At 38.8% G+C, this 19,156-nt stretch overlaps 1 protein-coding gene and 1 pseudogene across 1 annotated transcript in view; both read right to left on the bottom strand.

Moving 5' to 3' along the window:
• Window positions 1-994: 994 nt before the first annotated feature.
• On the bottom strand, window positions 995-11,714 carry LOC107678916 (ATP-dependent RNA helicase A-like; annotated as a pseudogene).
• A 1,023-nt stretch (window positions 11,715-12,737) lies between these two features.
• The window catches only part of LOC107678931 (ras GTPase-activating protein nGAP-like), an 85,039-nt gene continuing 78,620 nt past the window's right edge, over window positions 12,738-19,156 (bottom strand). The window contains exons 14-18 of the mRNA XM_016474332.1: window positions 17,530-18,490; window positions 17,313-17,444; window positions 17,029-17,231; window positions 16,577-16,664; window positions 12,738-14,262 (exon numbers count right to left, since the gene is read on the bottom strand). Of these exons, the coding sequence (XP_016329818.1) occupies window positions 14,095-14,262; window positions 16,577-16,664; window positions 17,029-17,231; window positions 17,313-17,444; window positions 17,530-18,490 (1,552 nt within the window). The 3' untranslated portion in view covers window positions 12,738-14,094. The remainder of the gene's footprint in view (window positions 14,263-16,576; window positions 16,665-17,028; window positions 17,232-17,312; window positions 17,445-17,529; window positions 18,491-19,156) is intronic.

Raw genomic sequence — 19,156 nt, forward strand, 5'->3', positions numbered from 1 at the left:
CATTCCAGAGGATCCGGAATATGTCTGAGGAGAATGTATTCGTAGCCTCTGGGTAAGATGAGAGAGTGCATACCTCTTATATCCTTGATAGACTAAGTCTCCTTAGAGAACAATTGCTGATGAATGTGTTCAAAGTTTGAAGGTAGCAGTGAGACGATGCACATCCAGGGCATGCCTGAGCTTGATGCAGCAGTATGGGGGGTAGGAATGAATATTTGACAAAGTGTTGACACTCATTTCTCATTTTGACAGGAATAAATCTAGCCCTCATTTCCCCTGTCCTGGATGTAGTAAGACTTGGCGACTGATTGATAGAAGTCTAGTACAGAGCTGACTGCTGATTGCAAGGTCAAAGGTTTTCAGTGGTGGACAGTAACGGAGTAGCTTTACTTCGTTACTGTACTTAAGTACATTTTTCAAGTATCTGTACTTTACTTGAGTCGTTTTATTTTGAGTAACTTTTACTTTTACTTCACTACATTCCAAAGCATAAGATCGTACTTTTTACTTCACTACATTTCATAAAACATATCGTTACTCCTTATAATATATCACGTGCTCCGAGACGCAGAAGCGGTGTCTGATTCAAGAACGAACTGATCAACTCTCCAAGATACCTTGAAGGACCTATCTGAGAGGTAATACTCAAACCACTGGAGTGCGGTTCCTGAGATGCCCTTTGCCAATAGAGTTGACAGAAGGATCTGGTGATTCATTGGTTAACCAATTTAATGGGTCAGTGCTGAATAAAAGTACTAAAAATATTTAAAAAACCCAAACTTTGGAATGAAGTGTATGAATTTAAAATGTACAGTCTTTCTCTTTGTCCTGCACTATACAGTTGAATCAAATATTTTAATTGGACTACATAAATTTGATTGGACTGGATTCTAATATATAAGATTGGATTTGAATATTAGAATAAGAGTGTCCCGCCCCTAATATATTATCTGCAACTGAATAGCCAGTAGAAAATCATGGTTTATGGTTGTGGTGTAACTGAAGTCTTTATTAAGTATAAATGAAGCAGAAATGGGGAAAAAAAATAGTAGTTTAAAGCTAGACTTTCAAACCAACCTTTTCCCCAAAGACAAAAAAAAAAGGAGATGGATACACCATATCGTGGTTGCTGAAAGGACAGTTGACTGAGGATTTATGAATGAGAGCATTTCGCCCCTCTGTGGTCAGGATCTTCCTTTTCTCCTTGTGGTAACACACGTTGGGGTAAGAGCCAAACGTCAGCAGAGAGATCACCACATCCAAGTTATTGTCTGGTCCCACAGTGTTAAACATCTGATTCAGGAGGCACTCTACAAGAAAGGGAAAAGACAAAAATCCACTATGAATCTCTCTAAATAACATCTGAGGACTGAAATAAACTGTAGCACTACATGGAAGTGCATTAAGAAGCACGGCTTAACCTTCAGGGAAGCCGACGTTGACAAGAATCTTTCAGCTGGACCTTGGCCTCCCAAGTCATCCTCAAAGTGGGCATGTTCAGCCTCTTGTGCTCACAAAACCGGATCTCTGCATCCTCACCTCCCATCCTGGAAAATTAGAAATTTATTTATATTGAGAATCCCTCAAATCAAAATGGTAAAACAACAACAACAAAAAAACATTACAAAGTCTCTAAATTGAGCACAATGGCATCTGGACCCACCGGACTTCATCCCAGGCCTGGAAGACAGAGAGTAAGGCAACGTGATCTGAGAAACGTGAGCCCGCAAAGTTCCTATGAACAAAGCCGAGGCGTTTGCCCTCGTTGATGAAGGGCTCAGGGAAACAGGTTGCTGCTGAGATAGTGCACAATGCATCTCCAACACTAAACAACACAAACACATACACAAATACAAGTAAATACAACAGGTAATTTGGGGGGAAAAACAGCTAATAAAAAAGGTAAGAATATATATTACACATATGTGACCCTGGACCACAAAACCAGTCTTAAGTGTCAATTTTTCAAAATTGGGATTTATACATCATATGAAAGCTGAATAAATAATATTTCCATTGATATATGGTTTGTTAGGATAGGACAATATTTGACCGAAATACAACTATTTGAAAATCTAGAATCTGAGGGTGCAAAAAAATCTAAATACTGAGAAAATCACGTTTAAAGTTGTCCAAATGAAGTTCTTAGCAATGCATATTACTAATCAAAAATGAAGTTTTGATATATTTACGGTGCTTGCAAAATCAAATGACGGCGCCGTGGGTGGAAATTTACAGATTAAGGGGCGGTAATATTATAATGAGATTCCTTTGCCACGTCACCAAGGGAGCGAAATCTGACGCGCTCATTTTCTCAGACGCTTGCAGAAAAAGGCTTACCAAAACAAAGTGACTGGGTTAATCTTTTTCACGTTTCCTTGGTTGGTAGATGCACCAGGGACCTGATTATAGCACTTAAAACCTGGAAAAGTCAGATTTTCATGATATGTCACCTTTAATAATTTACATTTATCAAATAAACACAGTCTTGGTGATCATATAGACTACTTTCAAAAACCTTAATCTTACCAACCCCAAACGTTTGAACAGTAGTGTATAAGCATTTATAATTATTCCTTCCCATCTTTTTTTTTTTTTTTTACTTTACTTCTTTTTGGGGTTAAGTATGACCTGTATGTTCTTGACAGGTTTGTGAGATTTACCCATTTCATAAACAGCCAAGGTTGGATGAATAAACATTCCAGGCTCAAAAAAAGCATTTCCAGGCTCAATTTAAGTACATTTAATTTAAGTAAACTATTATCTGATCAGTGCTGTGGAGTAAAGTTTAGTTAGTTAAATGCAGCAGTTCATCAACTATGTTTTCAAGGTATGAAAGGGTGTTTTATTTCTAGTGGATATAACGTTAAAAATTTGGGGCTAGTAAGATTTTTTATTTTTGAAAGAAGTCTCTTAAGCTCACCAAGGCTACATTTATTTCATACAAAAATAAGTAAAATTGTAATATTGAATTGTAATATGAATAGTAATTCTGAAATACTACTACAATTTTAAAGTTTTCTATTTTTATATTTATCCCTGTAGAGAGCTGAATTATCAGCAGCCATTACTTCAATCTTCGGTGTCACATGATCCTTCAGAAATCATTCTAATTTGGTGCTCAAGAAAGATTTCTTATTAACAGCTGTGCTTTACTTTTTTACTTCTTTTTGGGGTTAAGTATGACCTGTATGTTCTTGACAGGTTTGTGAGATTCACCCATTTCATAAACAGCCATGGTTGGATGAATAAACTTACTTAAAGATGCATCCTATGATCATCATCTTTCCCAGACGTGGTTCGATGGGCAGTTTGGCCAGAATGCGTCCCAGTGGAGTCAGCTCGTCATTACAGTCTAGAGCATCCAGCTCTGGGGAACAACAGAGGCTTGTTTGATTTTGTTCACTTCAACATCATTAGTTTTAAGACATATAACACAGAAGCTGTACCTCTCAGTGTATGTTCAGCTTCAATAACGGCATCCAATGGAGGCGGCTCAATGGCTTTGGACAAGAAATTCCCGATGGCACCCAGTCTCAGTAGCTTAATGTTGAGGGCCACTTCATGCAGTGGCGTGCGGAAGATTTCAGGAGTCATATGGGTCTCCAGCCTGCGTAACAATCATTGCAATCATCAACATTTCAGATAATGTGTGATTTCATTTGAGGTTTTGGTACAACTGAAGAATGACATTTCATACTTTTCAAAACGAGCTCTGCTGCACAGGAGAAAGCAGAAGCCTGGTCTGACTCTGCCAGCTCGTCCCTTCCTCTCCTCAAGGTTGGTCTTGGAGGCCCACACTGTGGCATAGTTTGTCATGTTGTTGTGAGAAGTGAACAACTTCACTTTCTGCCTGAATGACAGATATTTGGTATTTTAAACCATTTGTGGACAAAATGGAGCATATAGAGATAGAGATGATACTTTGTATGTTCTGCGTTACATAAAAGATGATAATGTTGGTAGCCAAACAGCTTTGGTTACCACTGACTTCCACAGTATTTACAAAAAAAATAGGCACATTTAATGATATTTTGTGTTCCACAAAAGAAAGTCATACAGGTTTGGAATGACATGAGGGTGAATAAATGACAGAATTGTACTTTTTGGATGAATCAACACTTTAATTAATGGAGCTGCTTACTTGCAGGAGTCGACGACAAAGACCACATCGTTGATAGTAATGCTGGTCTCAGCGATGTTGGTGGACAAAATGACCTGTGGTGTGTTCGCAAAATTTGTTTAAAACAAATGCTTTAATATATCAATTCCTAAACTGCACAGTGAAACATCTCCAGACCTTAGTCACACCCTCAGGAGTGGGCTCAAACACTCGTCTCTGTTCTTCCCTGGGGATCTGAGAGTGAAGGGGCAGGATTCGGTATTGATGACCACCTTTGAGGGACACAATATTGGAGGAATCACTACGAGTTATATTAAGAGATCAGGGGATACAAGCCATCCGGAAAAAATATTTTGCTTGTGTGTGAGCAGAATATCATTACAGACCAAAGTGTGGGTTCATCTCCAGGTGTTTCTGCATGGAATAGATGAGGTTCCAGCCTGGCAGGAAGACTAGCACAGCCCCTGGTACTTCCAGCGTTTCAATGTACTTCAGCAAAACCTCAATCAGTTCGAACGGAGTTTCCTTCTCATTCAACTGAGACATGGCACGCTTGGTTTCAGCAGTATACTCAGATCCACAGATGACATTACAGTTCACCTGTAGAACACAGAAATACAAGTCAAGCATTTCCAGGCTCAATGTAAGTACATTTAATTTAAGTAAACTATTATCTGATCAGTGCTCTGGAGTAGTTTAGTTAGTTAAATGCAGCTGTTCATCAACTATGTTTTCAAGGTATGAAAGTGTGTTTTATTTCTAGTGGATATAACGTTAAAAATTTGGGGCTGGTAAGATTTTTTTTTTTTTTTTTAAGAAGTCTCTTAAGCTCACCAAGGCTACATTTATTTTATATATATATATATATATAAAAAAAAAGTAAAATTGTAATATTGAATTGTAATATGAATAGTAATTCTGAAATACTACTACAATTTGAAAGTTTTCTATTTTAATATTTATCCCTGTAGAGAGCTGAATTATCAGCAGCCATTACTTCAGTCTTCAGTGTCACATGATCCGTCAGAAATCATTCTGATTTGGTGCTCAAGAAAGATTTCTTATTAAGAGTAACAATGAACAAGTCTTTACTGTCACTTTTGATCCATTTAATGTGTCTTTGCTGAATTTCTTTCAAATTAATAATTACCAGATTATATTTTAATTAGGGATGCACCGATACCACTTTTTCCAGTACTCGCCCGATACCGATACTTTTATTTTTGTTACTTGCCGATACCGAGTACCGATACCGATATTTTATTGCATTTGTAAATATTTTAAATATTGGGTACAGAAACCAAAGTATGTATAATGTTAGTTGGTTAACTTCATTTATCAAATAGATACAGTCAAACCAAAATTTATTCAGACACCTTCGTTTGGTATCGGGGCATTTTAACGAGTACGAGTACAGGAGACCAGTATCGGTGCATCCCTAATTTTAATCATTGGCTTTGACTTTAGTCAATGAAAGTATAAATGCCATTTATATCTTAAATGTGTGTATTTTTATGGTATAATACTTTGTTTTTTTGCACCTAATTTAAAACAAACAAACAAAAAAAAAAACATACATCTTCCTCTCCACCATCTTCATCTTTATCCTGTTTCTTCCGGTCCATTGGTGGTGGAACGAACTGAGTCATCTAAATGCAGTCTTCTAGGAAATACTCTGGACATATCAAAACATACAAACAATAAACTTTCAGGTTGTTGAAACAAATTCAACAGTGTTTTGCAGTTGTTTTCATCCAATATGTGAGACTATGTTAATATTAACTAATTAAAACAACATATTAATACATTGCATTGGGGAAACATGCTTCTCACCTTGCACAGGATGTGCACGTCCATGCACCTCGATGACAGGACAGTTAAAAAAGTATTCCCTAAACATAGTGGTGTCAATGGTGGCAGACATGAGGATGATGCGCACATCAGGGTAAGCCTGGACCACATCTCTCAACACTATCAACAGGAAATCAGTCTGGACAGAAAAACATCTTGTGGTGAGACAGTATAGTTTGAGAGAGTCTATAGTATACCTCTCTAACCAGTTTAAAGCTGATATGGTATGGTAACATTGGACTTACATTTAAGTCCCTCTCATGGATTTCATCCACAATCACATGACTGATGCCATGGATACCAGATTCCAGCTTCCTCAGCAACACCCCTGTGAACAAGACGTTTTTTGGTTCTATCATCCAACCCTGTGCAGTGTGCCACAGTCAAATATAAAGTGAAACGCACCAACTGTGCAGAAGAGGATGCTGGCATGAGGTCTGGGCAGGACAGACTCAAAGCGCACACTGTAGCCACAGCATTTTCCCACTTCCTCTCCTCTCTCGAATGATACACGTTCAGATACTGACACTGCACTGATCCGTCTTGGCTAAGAGGATGAGCGGCAGCAAAAGCAAGTCACATTACTGGCCTTCTTATGGTGACCGAGCACACAAAATCAATACGCATTTCAACAGACTCACCTGCGTAACGATATTGCATTCAGATGCCCTGCCTGCCTGTATGAACTAATCCAAGATGTACTGAGGAACCTGAGTGGTCTTTGCACAGCCAGTGGCTCCACGAATGATGACCACTGGGTTGCGTATGTCTGCATTTGTGATCGGAGAAATGACAAACAACAAGCGTTACTCTACACTGCTCAAAACTCGCGTTTGAATCGTCAGTGGCAAATTCTTTAAATATAAAAAACGTACTTACAGGATTTGAGTCAGAAGCGCCAGACTGTCCTTGCACTAGTTGGAACTGCCCCACTTTATAGAAACAGCCTTTGTGCACAGACGCATTGTAGGTTAACGTTACTCTGCAGGTTCAGGAAACAGTCCTCCATAAAATGCGCTGCACACATCTGAATATTAGGGTTGAACTGTTCTGGAACGGTGTTGTAAATACAACTTAACCACTGATTTCTAGTTGCGTCCTCTTTTGGAAGGCCAAACAAAGTAGTTTCGCTTTCACAATGAAACACACAGCGTCTCCACGACATGGCGGTGGCAACAACAATACTACAGTGAGAATAAAAGTTACGCCTTCTTTCTTTGCGTGAACATTTGGGCGGCGTTATGCAAATCTTCCCACACGATGACGTAGACATGTGGGGGTGTGTTTAAACGAGGCGTTTTAGGAGGGCGTGGACAAGTCTTAACTTTTATAAAGAATATCTCTTTGGGTTTGAGACTTTAGTCTTTGCAACTTTAGGGATCTTATCTATGCACGAACAGCTTGTAACACTCGGAAAATTTGAAATTGCATCATATGACCCCTTTAAAGCGTGCACATTTTTTGGTACTGACATACTTCCTATCGAAACAGGAAACTAGGATTGGGATATATATTGAAAGGCTTGTCCTTGATTTTTATTTATTTTTTAAACATTTGATATGCCATTGTGTACAATAGCTGTCATTAATATTGTAGGTCCATTTTCCCAGAAGAGAAAAACTGTAAATTTTTAATGTTTATTCATTCATGTTTAGTAATACGCTAACATCTAACATATAAATGTCCTCAGCCTAGGTTGCTTAGTTATGATTTCTAAGGTTTAAGAGATATATATATACACACACACACACACACACACATATTTTGCTCGACTACCATAACAGGGAGGGGGGATTTAGTATTATTGTCTTTTTCTTTGCTTTGTAAAGTGAAATGCCCTCAAATATAATACACATTGACTAAAACCCACAAAACATCAATTTCATGGAGTCTTTCAGGTCTGTTTTTATCTCACCGTCTGCAGATTTTTGTCCTGGTCAAGCTGATAGTTGAGCTCATGCAGCAGGTCTGTGCTGATCTGTTCTGGGGTACACTGTAAACCAAAGTACAATAGGTTTTCAGTGGTATGAAGTATATCACACCAATTTCACTTGCTATTATTCAGTTAGAAGAGTTCATCGAAGAACAGCAGACTCACAAATGCCAGCAGTCCTTCATCAATGTTGGAGCTGGTCCAGGGGTTCCAGTTGACCTGCGGTGGAGACCACGGCACCACTCCTGCTATGCTCTGCCTTTGTGAGGGCTCAAACTGAGCCATCTTCCCTTGCACCAGAGATACTGGACTGTTGGGGTCCTGAGGCTAAAACAGGACATACAACAAAGTTTTAGCACTTATTCTTGGTAATGCAAAGTCAAGCAGTTTTTCTGCCCATCACTTACAGGAGAAGGGATCTGGATGGCAAGTTCCTGCACAATACTGTGTATTTGCTGCTGTACATCATCACTGAGATTCACTTCATATACATCCACCTGTCACAGTAACCAAAACAGGAAGTTAGAAGAGTCGGTAAACACACAGGTCTCAGAAGCTAGATAAACTGGGGTGTAAAACTCACACTCTCTCCTTCTTTCTTCTTGGTCTGTCCTGTGTAGGCTTCTATGACCCCAAATGGTAAAGCTGACAGACAATAGACAGCGCACAAGACTGGGCGGCCAGCTTCTTCGTAGAGCCATGCTCACGAACAAAAACCTCTGGAAAAGTAGGGCAGCTTTAGCATGGACACAACTTCTGATGTCAAACTATTTGCCCTTGACCTTACAGTTTATTATGTAGAAGGTTTTCTGATACTTACTCCTACCCAGTTGTTTTACAAAGATTGTCATCTCAGCAATAAAACTCCTACAACAGAGCATGATTTAAAATCAAGACGTCCCAACATGACATTTAGCCCACAGGTGCCTTTACAAGATTTAAGCACAAATAAACTCCACAAACTGACCTCTTAACCGGACAGCACATGTGATCAACAGAGTGAAATTTCAGCGCAGAGTCCGTACAGGACAACCCATCCTGAGCAGGTTTGTTTTTCTGCCAGACTTCTAAACATGGCGTTATTCCTTTCTAGGTACTGGAGGCCTTGACCCCTGATGGACGAGTGACACCAGAAATCACAACCAGACATTATTTTGCCTCTCCCACCTCTAAACCCAACCAATCACATACTTCACCATGTGACCTCTTAGTGTAGCCTAAGTCATGTCACGTTTTCCCCCATTTAACGTTGCGATTTCTGGCATCTCTGTTGTCCTCCTTCAAGATTACATACTACATGGGTCAATCTCACAAAAAAACATGTCCAGGTCACATGTCACCCCCAAATCATGTAAATAAATATTAATTAAAAAAAATCTATCTATCTATCATAATAATACTTGTTTTATTATTAATAATAGTAATAATTTAAGAACCATTAAGATTTTTTTTTTGCATTGTATTATTAATATCAATTAAGTACATTATTCTTATACTATTCAATTTTCACTACTGTAATTCATTCTTTTGAGTCTGGAGTGAAATATGACCTGGACATGTTCTTGACAATTTTCGTGAGATTCACCCATATGATATTGTTGATTTTGCAAAGTAACATCTGATATGAGTCTTTTAGTTGTCCGAGATCTCCTTGAGGTTATATACACATCAAGGAGGTCTCTGTCATTGTTTCAGTCCAGCAGAAAAACAAACCCTTGATACATTTCATTTAGATGCAAAGCCTGATTTTTGACTAGGCTTATAATTGAACTATAAACTACTATATTTGTAGTAAATGTGAATGTTCTGACCTGTTGTAGTCAGGCCCCACTTGGCTGTACTTGTAGTCGGTTTGGTTCTTCTCCTTCTGAAAGAACTGGTTCAGACGAGCTTTTGCATTGTCCAGAGTCCAGTTCCCATGGAGGCCAGCATTTAGATCAACTTCCTCAGATTCTAAGGTCTTGGGAATGAGAAAAAAATACCTTAAATTCTCAGAAACGTTCTATAATGGTGGTCAAAGAAAAAAACCTACCGCTTTTGCATCCTGTTCGTCTCTCTTGGAATAAAAGTCCTGGATGTTGGCTCCTCGCTCCCATTGGGCGTTACCAAAACCAGAATAGCCCAAACCTGTGACTCCAGGGACAGGTGCAGAACCCCCAGAAGGTTCTGAGACACAAGAAGAATACAGCATTAAAAATGGTTGTTTTAGTCAATGGTATAAATGGTTTAAATAAAACCAGAGTGTCAATAAAAGTGGTTGGTTAGATCAGTGTTTCCCAACCTTTTTTTAGTCGCGGCACCCTTTGGAAATTTTAAGGTGCATCTCTAATTATTGGCGACATCAGAAATCGATATTATATAATAGATGCTTTTTTTTGAACATTTTAGCAATTAAAAAAATATTAAAAAAGGATTATTTACACGGCACCCCTGCTCTCGACAGACGGCACCCCGGTTGGGAAACACTGGGTTAGATAACCAGACCCTGCTGGTAGATGCCATTAACTACACCAATCTGCGGCCAAAGGGGATCTTTCTCCACTGATATCTAAACAACATCTAAAACACTGATATTGCATTATAGCAGATGTTTTGTTAGCAACTAAATACTGGATGAATCTAGGTATAATATAAGATACCTCCATCTGATTCCTTCTTCACAGCCAGATGTGGAGGTAGTGGACAGTTGGATGGGAGATTTCCAAACCCACCACTTTCTTCATTCCCTCCATCAGGTACACTGACCTGAAAACGATAAATGTAACCTCAGACCCTCCTCATAACACAGATGAGCAGTCAGAGAACTGGTAAACATAGATGTGATACTGACCCATAGAGCAGGAACTTCGCCAGGACTAACTTCTTTCATCCGAACAAGATAATTCACAAAATCTCGGGCTGCACTGGACTGAGCATCCTTCTTGTTGTTAGAATTACCCATGCCAATGTAACTGTAACCTTCAAGACGTACCTTAAAGAAACATGGTTCAAAACACTTTTCCAATTACAACAATAAAACGCCGTATGTGTGTGTGTGTATATATATATATATGTGTGTGTGTGTGTTTGTGATATATATATATATATTGATTTATTTTAAGTATTTTATATACAATTCGCAAATGACTTTGAGAGGCCTCAGGCTTATTCTTACCTCACACAATAATTTTTGTCTGTTTTTATTTCCAGCTGCTCGGATGTCATAGTTTGGCGTTAGCTTCTTTTTTCCACACCAAGCATACAGGAAGTCTTTAATGTCCGCCATTGTTGACGGCCTGCATGTGAACAAGTGCATTACATTTATAAAACGATTAAAAATAAAATTAGATTATCAATCGCCCATAGGAAAAGAATATGGTGAAATCTGCAATCTTCCCATTTCTCAGAGATAAACGTAACCATGCACTGACTGTAAAAACTACGGAGAGAAAAATAAATTCAACTGTACTGCAAGAACAACGGTATCCAACTCGATAATGTGGTAGTTAGCATTTTAAACTGTCAGCACAAGAAAAATCATACATTTAAAACACACAAATGTACATCTACATAGGTTTCTTGTCTATATATTTGCAGGTAGTCTGCTGCAATGAATGGGCTAACATTAGCGAGCCGGTTCCTGCAGCCATATCCAGGCCATATGATAACATTACTGTTAAACAAAAAGATTAAATAAAAATTAAGATGATCCACTCTACGTTTGTATCATACCCGACAAACGCCCTTTCGCACAAATCCAAACAAGACGCTCACGATGTTCAGAAAAGCCCGTATGTTACAAGACAGATTGCAGAGCAGTAAACACAGGAGAATCAGAACAGGAAGTGACGCTTCTTCTTCGTCTTTAATTTTTATTGGCAGTTGGCAAACCAACTGAAAGGTGCATTTACCGCCACCTACTGGTATATATATATATACACACAGATATATATATAGATATATACACATACAGGAAGTGACGCAACCGTGAAAGCGTATCTTAAAATCCAGTGCAAAATCGATCCTTGCAACGCAGATTCATTGAAGTATAAATATCATTGATAACATATATAGATTTTGGGGTCAAAATTAGGAAAACTGAATTTATTTGATTGAATGTTAGTTCCTATTTATTTGGCCCAAGGTTAATTTTAGGTTATCACAATGGATATCTATACATTATCCTTTGGTGTATCGGTGATATGACATCCGGAGTCCGGACAGTGGCAATGACAAACTTTAATAGTAATTTAATTAATACACAGTTCAAAGTAAAATATTAAAATATGTAACATTAAAATATTATTTTGTAGGCCTGTTGGGGGCCATGCCCTTGAGTTCTGTTCATTTTAATGTTAAATGACATTCTACCCACTTTGGGGTACAATTATGAAAACTATTGTTTCAAAAACTAATTTTTATATATACACTACAGTTCAAAAGGTTTCAGTTCAGTTTGGGGTCAGTAAGATTGCTTTTTGCGAGAAGTCTCTTATGCTCACCAAGGCTACATTTACAGGTGCATCTCAATAAATTAGAATGTCGTGGAAAAGTTCATTTATTTCAGTAATTCAAAAAAAAATCCAGTAAAACAGTAATATTGTGAAACATGATTTCAGTTTAAAATATTTATATTTTAAAATGTAATTTATTCCTGAGATCGCAAAACTACGTTTTAAGCAGCCATTACTCCAATCTTCATAGTCACATCACGCATCAGAAATCAACACATTCTGTTATTGATTTGGTACCTAAAAAACATTTATTTTCAGTGTTGAAACAGTTGCTTAATATTTCTGTGGATCGTGATACATTTTTGTTCAGGATTCTTTTACGAACAGAAAATTCAAAAGAACAGCATTTATTTGTAATAAATATTTTGAACCATTATAAATGTCTTTACTGTCACTTCCGACCAACAATGCATCTTTGCTGTTTAAAACTATTAAAATAATGTAATATAAAACAATACAATAGTGAATACAATATAATCTTTAATGGGAATGACTCTTCTTTTGGTAATGTGCAATAACGGCAAAATGAATGGAAGCAGAAATTATAAATCAGTTTCAGGTCACACACAGACAACAGGATCAATGAGGCCACAATCCAACTTTATTCAATGTTCAGCTTTCAACTTTGAGACTGACCATCAAATATATCGCTACGAGAACAGCAAACATTGAGTAGTTCTGTGCCACAAAAGGTTAAAGGCATTGATGCTCATATGGACAGAGTGAGAACAAAGTGGAAAAACAATGACTTTCAATAAAAGAAGCTGACAAACAATAACAGGATCAGAAAGAGGGCAGTGAGGCTGTCTAGAACAAGAGGGCAGTGAGACTGTAGATCGGCCGTTTCACAGCACTCTGGTCAGATACATAAAACAGATTAGGGCCCCAAAAAAAAAAAGTTAAGTTAGGTTAGGTTTGAATGGCAGTAAAATATCCTACATATCTGACAAAATAAAAATTCAGTTTGTTAATTCAGTTCAATATTTTAATTAATTAAACCCACTGCTTCAGTCATATTTTTAGTAACATTAATGAACACGCATTTCAATTTATTGAATATCATGTTCTAGATTTGTTGCAATTGAACTGTGGCTGGCTTAACTGTGTCCTTTTAGTCACCTAAAATCAGTCATAACCTTTTGCAAGATGTAAAAAAAAATAAAATAAAAAAAAATATATATATAGAAAACTTGTGTTAGAAAACTGAGTGCATAAAATTGCCTTTCATCTATTTCTGCCTGTCAGATTCTGCAACTTAAGGACATTTACAACTATGGCCGATACCTATGTGCTTTTCTTCATATTTTCTTTTAAAACAATTGTATTTTAAGATATGTACATCTCCTTCATATATCTTAGGCAATAATTAAAAATCTTTTTGCAATCTTAAATCTGCATTTATGCGTAAATCAGTATTTAAAAAAAACACAAACTCATTGACACCAATGCTACGCTTTACTCTCCCACGCAATTTCAAAACACTCCTCTGCAGTAGCATTTCTGTACATAACCAATATTAGGTAAAGTTTATATACATTAATAACCAGACATTCCTTGCAATCGCATGTATACAGTAGTCAGTCAGTTTAGGCATGTAGTCTAGGTACTCAGTCCGTGTTGAACTCGACCAATCGGTGCTGGTGATCTGTCTTGGAGCACCAATCGGCACAGCTCATCAAGTCCATGAGCACCAATCAGCAGCTGCTGTTCTTGAACTCTCCGTTCTCAGTGATGGAGAGCTTGGTGGGGTTGGTGGGCGACAGGCCGTTGTGGAGGTTGTGCATGCTGTATCGCTCTTTCACCTGAGTGAGGGCACTCATCAGCCGAGAGTTAGCTGCATCTAGGGAGCTGATCCTCTTCTCCTGCAAGAGAGAGAAAGAAGCACATTAAAATCAAATTTAAGATATCTTAATATTGAACAAATTAAAGGATACATATATACATATAATATTACTGCTCTTGGCGATTTAGCAGCAGAAACACAGAACATATATATATATATATATATATATGTGTGTGTGTGTGTGTGTGTGTATGTGTGTGTGTGTGTATTACATTATATTTGTGTGTGTGTGTGTGTATATATACACAAATATCATATAATAAAAATGATATTTTATGTGTAATCCAGGCAAGTGAACAATCACATGTGCTACAAGAATCTGTCTTCAAAAGCATACACAAGCAAAAGAGCAAGTTTGTAAGGACAGCAAAAAAATAGGACAACTCAAATCCTGTATAAGCAACAGACGCAGACAAAAACCACATAAGTAAAAGATAGACCATCATTATACTATTAAGTAATTATCTGCAGAAGGCAGTAGCAATTTGTGAAGTGCAAACACACCGACTACAGTGCTGGGAGTGTGGCAGCATGGGCAATCAAGAAGTGACTAGGCAAAAATAAGGAGGGAAAATAAACAAACTGCAGCCAAAGCTAGAGCTCACAGATACCAGGTACTAAATCTGCTAGGAGAGATCCCTATTAACACACATTCCTCAATAGCATCACACTAAACATCAGGAAGATGCTCTGACAGCTTTGAAATGTGGGTAAAGCATGAGCGTTCAACAACCCCGAGGAGAATTTTGAAAGTGAAATGACAAACCAGGCTACGACTGAAAAGTTTAAGTATCCAAACATATTTAAGTATCTAGTTTAAAGTTAAAGTGTGCAATTTCTACACCACTAATGGTGTCACGAAGAGTTTCATTCTGCCTGAAGTACTTTTCAGTTCCTGATTAGGAATTAAACATAATATATATTAAAGGGTTAGTTCACCCAAAAATGGAAATTAGCCCACAAATTACTCACCCTCAAGCAGTGGTGGACGAAGTACACAAATCAAGTACTTGAGAAATTTTGGGGTGAACTAAACCTTTAAAACATTGATTAAAGGGAAAGTCTACCAAAAATGAAAATTCTGTCATCATTTACTCACCCTCATGTCGTTTCAAAATTGTGAGTTTCTTATTCAGTGGAATGTAAAAAAAGGTATTTTGAAGAATGCTGGTAACCACACAGGACAAAAACAATGGAAGTCAATGGGAATCGAAACATTCGGTTAACAACATTCTTCAAAATATCTTCTTTTGTTTTCCTCAGAAAAAAGAAATGCATGGAACAACATGAGAGTGAATAAATGATGACAGTTTTAATTTTTGGGTGGATTTAAATATCTAATAATTAATTAAAGGTGCAGTAGGAGATCTCGGAAAATGCTAACTTTAGCCTGATAGCACTGAAAGCGAACTTCCTATCCTCCCCGCAATCGCCGTCCAAAGCCACGCCCCCTGAACGCATTTACGCTCACAGACCAGGTGCACAGCGTGCGTGAACGCGCTGATGACGTATCCTGTGTGCGCGAACCGGGTGCGCAGAGGTATGCAGATACATATGTTGACAGGCAGTATAAATACAGATAAATACATTTAGACAACTTAACGTAATGATTGCTATCGGGACTTTCAACCAGCATAACAAAAAATGTTTCTGAAGACAATCACCTATTGCACCTTTAAACATTAATAAAAAAAATAAATTATTTTTTATATGTAACATTAATAATATAATCAAAGCTATAATTTGTTAAAATTAAACATTTCTAGTTCTTTGCTTTTTTTTTGGTTAGCTTACTTTTTGCATCCTATATCACATTTGTTTTTTGTACTTATTACACATTTTTGTTTATGATACATTTTTGTTATCGTCATCTCTGCATATTAAATTTGGATAGAGCATCTTTTAACATTGAAAAATTAAACACTTCACCTTTAACCCTTGTTTTATTAGATCTTCTGAAGTGGAGAGAAACAAAATGGCTTAGAGGACTGAGTGTTGCAAAGGTTCAGGCCAGGCATGGGTGTTGGATCGGGGTGCGCTTACATAAGCCTAGCTGCTCTGCAGGAACAGAACTGTCTGCTTGTACTTGCCTGCTGGTATTACCTCAGTTCCATTAGCGACCTGGAATTCAGTAGGACACAGTAACAATGAGCCAGTCAGCAGCCTGTTTGCTTTAATACCATCTGAGGTTTAGCAGGGAGTTCAAAGCATACCACTGTGCAGCACAGACAGGCCAGCACCTCACAACCAGACAGTAGACTAAGATGATCTCCAAACTCTCACTAAAGTTCTCTTGCATTTATCATGCTGATTAATATGGTAATCTGCAATACCTGTGCATCGATTATCTTCTGTTTGGCATCTATGACCGCCTGCATCTCTGCATGGTCTCTCTTCAGTTCTTCCTCCACGGCCATCAGCCTGTGAGCCACAAATGACAAAAAACCCTATTTTACAATTACAAATAAATTTTAACATTGCAGGTTTTTAAGTTGGATACTTTTGTTTATATGTTGTAAATATGAACCAGACAAATTAAAGGTAAAAAGGAAAAAATTACTTAAAATTTAAACACATCAGTACCTTAAGAAATGAATAAAGAATGAAAAAGAGCCTTTATTGCATTATATTGACCTCTAAACTGTTAAACATCAAATGTACAGTTTACTAAATGTTTAGACTGTATTTTAGACTGTATTTTGAGGTTTGCAACCAAAAGTGTAAAATTCTCACTCCTTAATATATACTGTAAATTTGGTCATACTCTGCCGGTTCATACACTCACCTGCAGATAATACTCTTCATCTGGCTGTCTTTCTCCTCCTGTTGTCTGCGCAGACGGTCTTCACTGTCCTCCAACCGAGCCTTGTATTCCAAGAGCAGTTTCTGCATCTGCTGTTCCTGTGCCAGCAGCCGCCTCTCATATTCCTCCAGTCGCCGACTAGACGCCCGCAGACGCTCCTTCAGCTTCGAGATTTCCTGTTCGTACTTCAGAGAAGAAGAGTAGGGTCTCTTAAAACCTAACTCTAATGCATATTTGCAGCAATTTCTCCTTATCACTTTTTGTACCTTCTCTACATGTTTGGCATCATCTTTGCTTAGTCCTTCCTCTTCCTCATCTTCATACTGGCCGTTATTCAGGACCCATGCTGCCGTTCGCTCCACTGGGGACATGGTGACTGACTCTACAGGTGACTGTACCTTAGGGACACATGCAAAGAAAGCTTTATTTGGGTTCAAACATGTCTGGATAAAGCAAACTCTCTTTCCTCCTCTCAGTCTTTACCTGTTTGGTGCCTCGTCCTCCTGGAACCGAACTGTCTTTGGAACACGTGGACTGCTGTCTGGATCTCTCGCCGCTCTGCTGCATGGGTTCAGTGTTGACGCTGCTGCTGCTACGCAGGGAAGTGCTGTGAGGGAGCGACCTCGGGGTTCGCAGCCCTGCGTTTCCTGCCGCCAGCCCCACTCCTCGACTCTGTTGCTCCACCTTCACGATATGTGCCGTACCTGTGCTGCTCTGCCTCGGTACCACCACAACCTGGGCTCCCGAGTGCTGGTCTGCAAGGGGAGGGTGCCAGCGTGCCGAGGGAGGAGGCGTCTCCTGGCCCAGGATGCTTTTGCGGGTGAGTTCTTCCTCCACACTGCTGGTGGAAGGCATCCGTGCTCTGGGAGTAGCTCCCCGGCCACCTGACGTACTTGGACTGGCGCTCCGAGAGCTGCCTGTGCTCAGGTTCTCTGAGCTGGAGTCTGGCTGCAGGGACTGGGCGGAGTGCGTGGACTGGGTTGAGTGCGTGGATTGTGCGTGCAGGTTACTGAGGTGGTAAACAGGGTTTTGGAAAGACAGCGGTTGCAGGCTGCGCTGCTGGCTGAGGGAGGGGTGTATAGGGCGCCGCACCTGCGGGGCACTCTGAGGCAAGTTGTCCCTTAGCTGGGGAACTTTCGGATGGACGGGAGGCTGGTGGAGGTGTGGAGGGGGGACAGGGCCGATGGAGGCCTGAGAGCCCACTCGGCCTAATCTAGGTGGGGCTTCATTGAGAGAGTTAGGACCCGGATGCCCCTGTGCCAAGTAAGAGTCCTGCAGGTCCATTAGAGATATACTGCGTCCATTCGGGAGTGGACTGTCTCGCTCCTCTTTGTCAGAGAAGCTCATGCTGTGAGTGGAGGACTGCTGACCCAATAAAGGATGCTTCCCTCGGACTAAGGCCTCCATGTGCTCCTGGACAGGAGATTTGATGCTCCTCATTTCACTGAGGAACAAGATACACGAGAATGAATATATGAGAATAATGCAGTCATAATATTGCACATTTTATTTTAATGGTCCAAGTCTCAGCGGTTTTGGAAAGTTACTTGTGCTAATGTAATGTTCATTCATACTTTGGTTTTACAATGCATTGTGGTCTTTCCTTGTCCGATACCAATTGGCCTTCTCAGAGAAATATAAGTAGGCTTGCCAGCCATCTGTTCTGAAGCCTTTTAAAATTTGCGATGAAACAGAAGTTGGGACAGATCTTTTCCACTGAATTGTGATGTACAACTGAGTGAAATGTATTATCAAAAAAGAAAAAAAAATGTAGGACAGGGACTTTATCCATTTATCAATTTATCCATTATTAACCGGATATACCAATTCTAAATGTGATCTTTGGAGAAAAAACTGTTTAGTGTTTTGGCTGTGTACTAGAACAAAGATAATGTACCAATGCAGAGCTATAAATGCAAATCACCACATGTTTTCAACATTTAAAGTTGGCATGAAATGAAATCTACTTTCTAAATGCACAATCTATTGTGAATGATTCATCCATGCTTATGTTTCTTTTTTTTGACCTCTTAATTTATCATCAACATTGCATAACTCAATCATTCGGTGAAATGACAGAGTTCCAACCCTAACTTTTGTTGTTCTTTTT

Source organism: Sinocyclocheilus anshuiensis, unplaced genomic scaffold (genome assembly GCF_001515605.1).
Source record: "Sinocyclocheilus anshuiensis isolate Anshui unplaced genomic scaffold, SAMN03320099.WGS_v1.1 scaffold1576, whole genome shotgun sequence".
NCBI lineage: Eukaryota > Metazoa > Chordata > Actinopteri > Cypriniformes > Cyprinidae > Sinocyclocheilus > Sinocyclocheilus anshuiensis.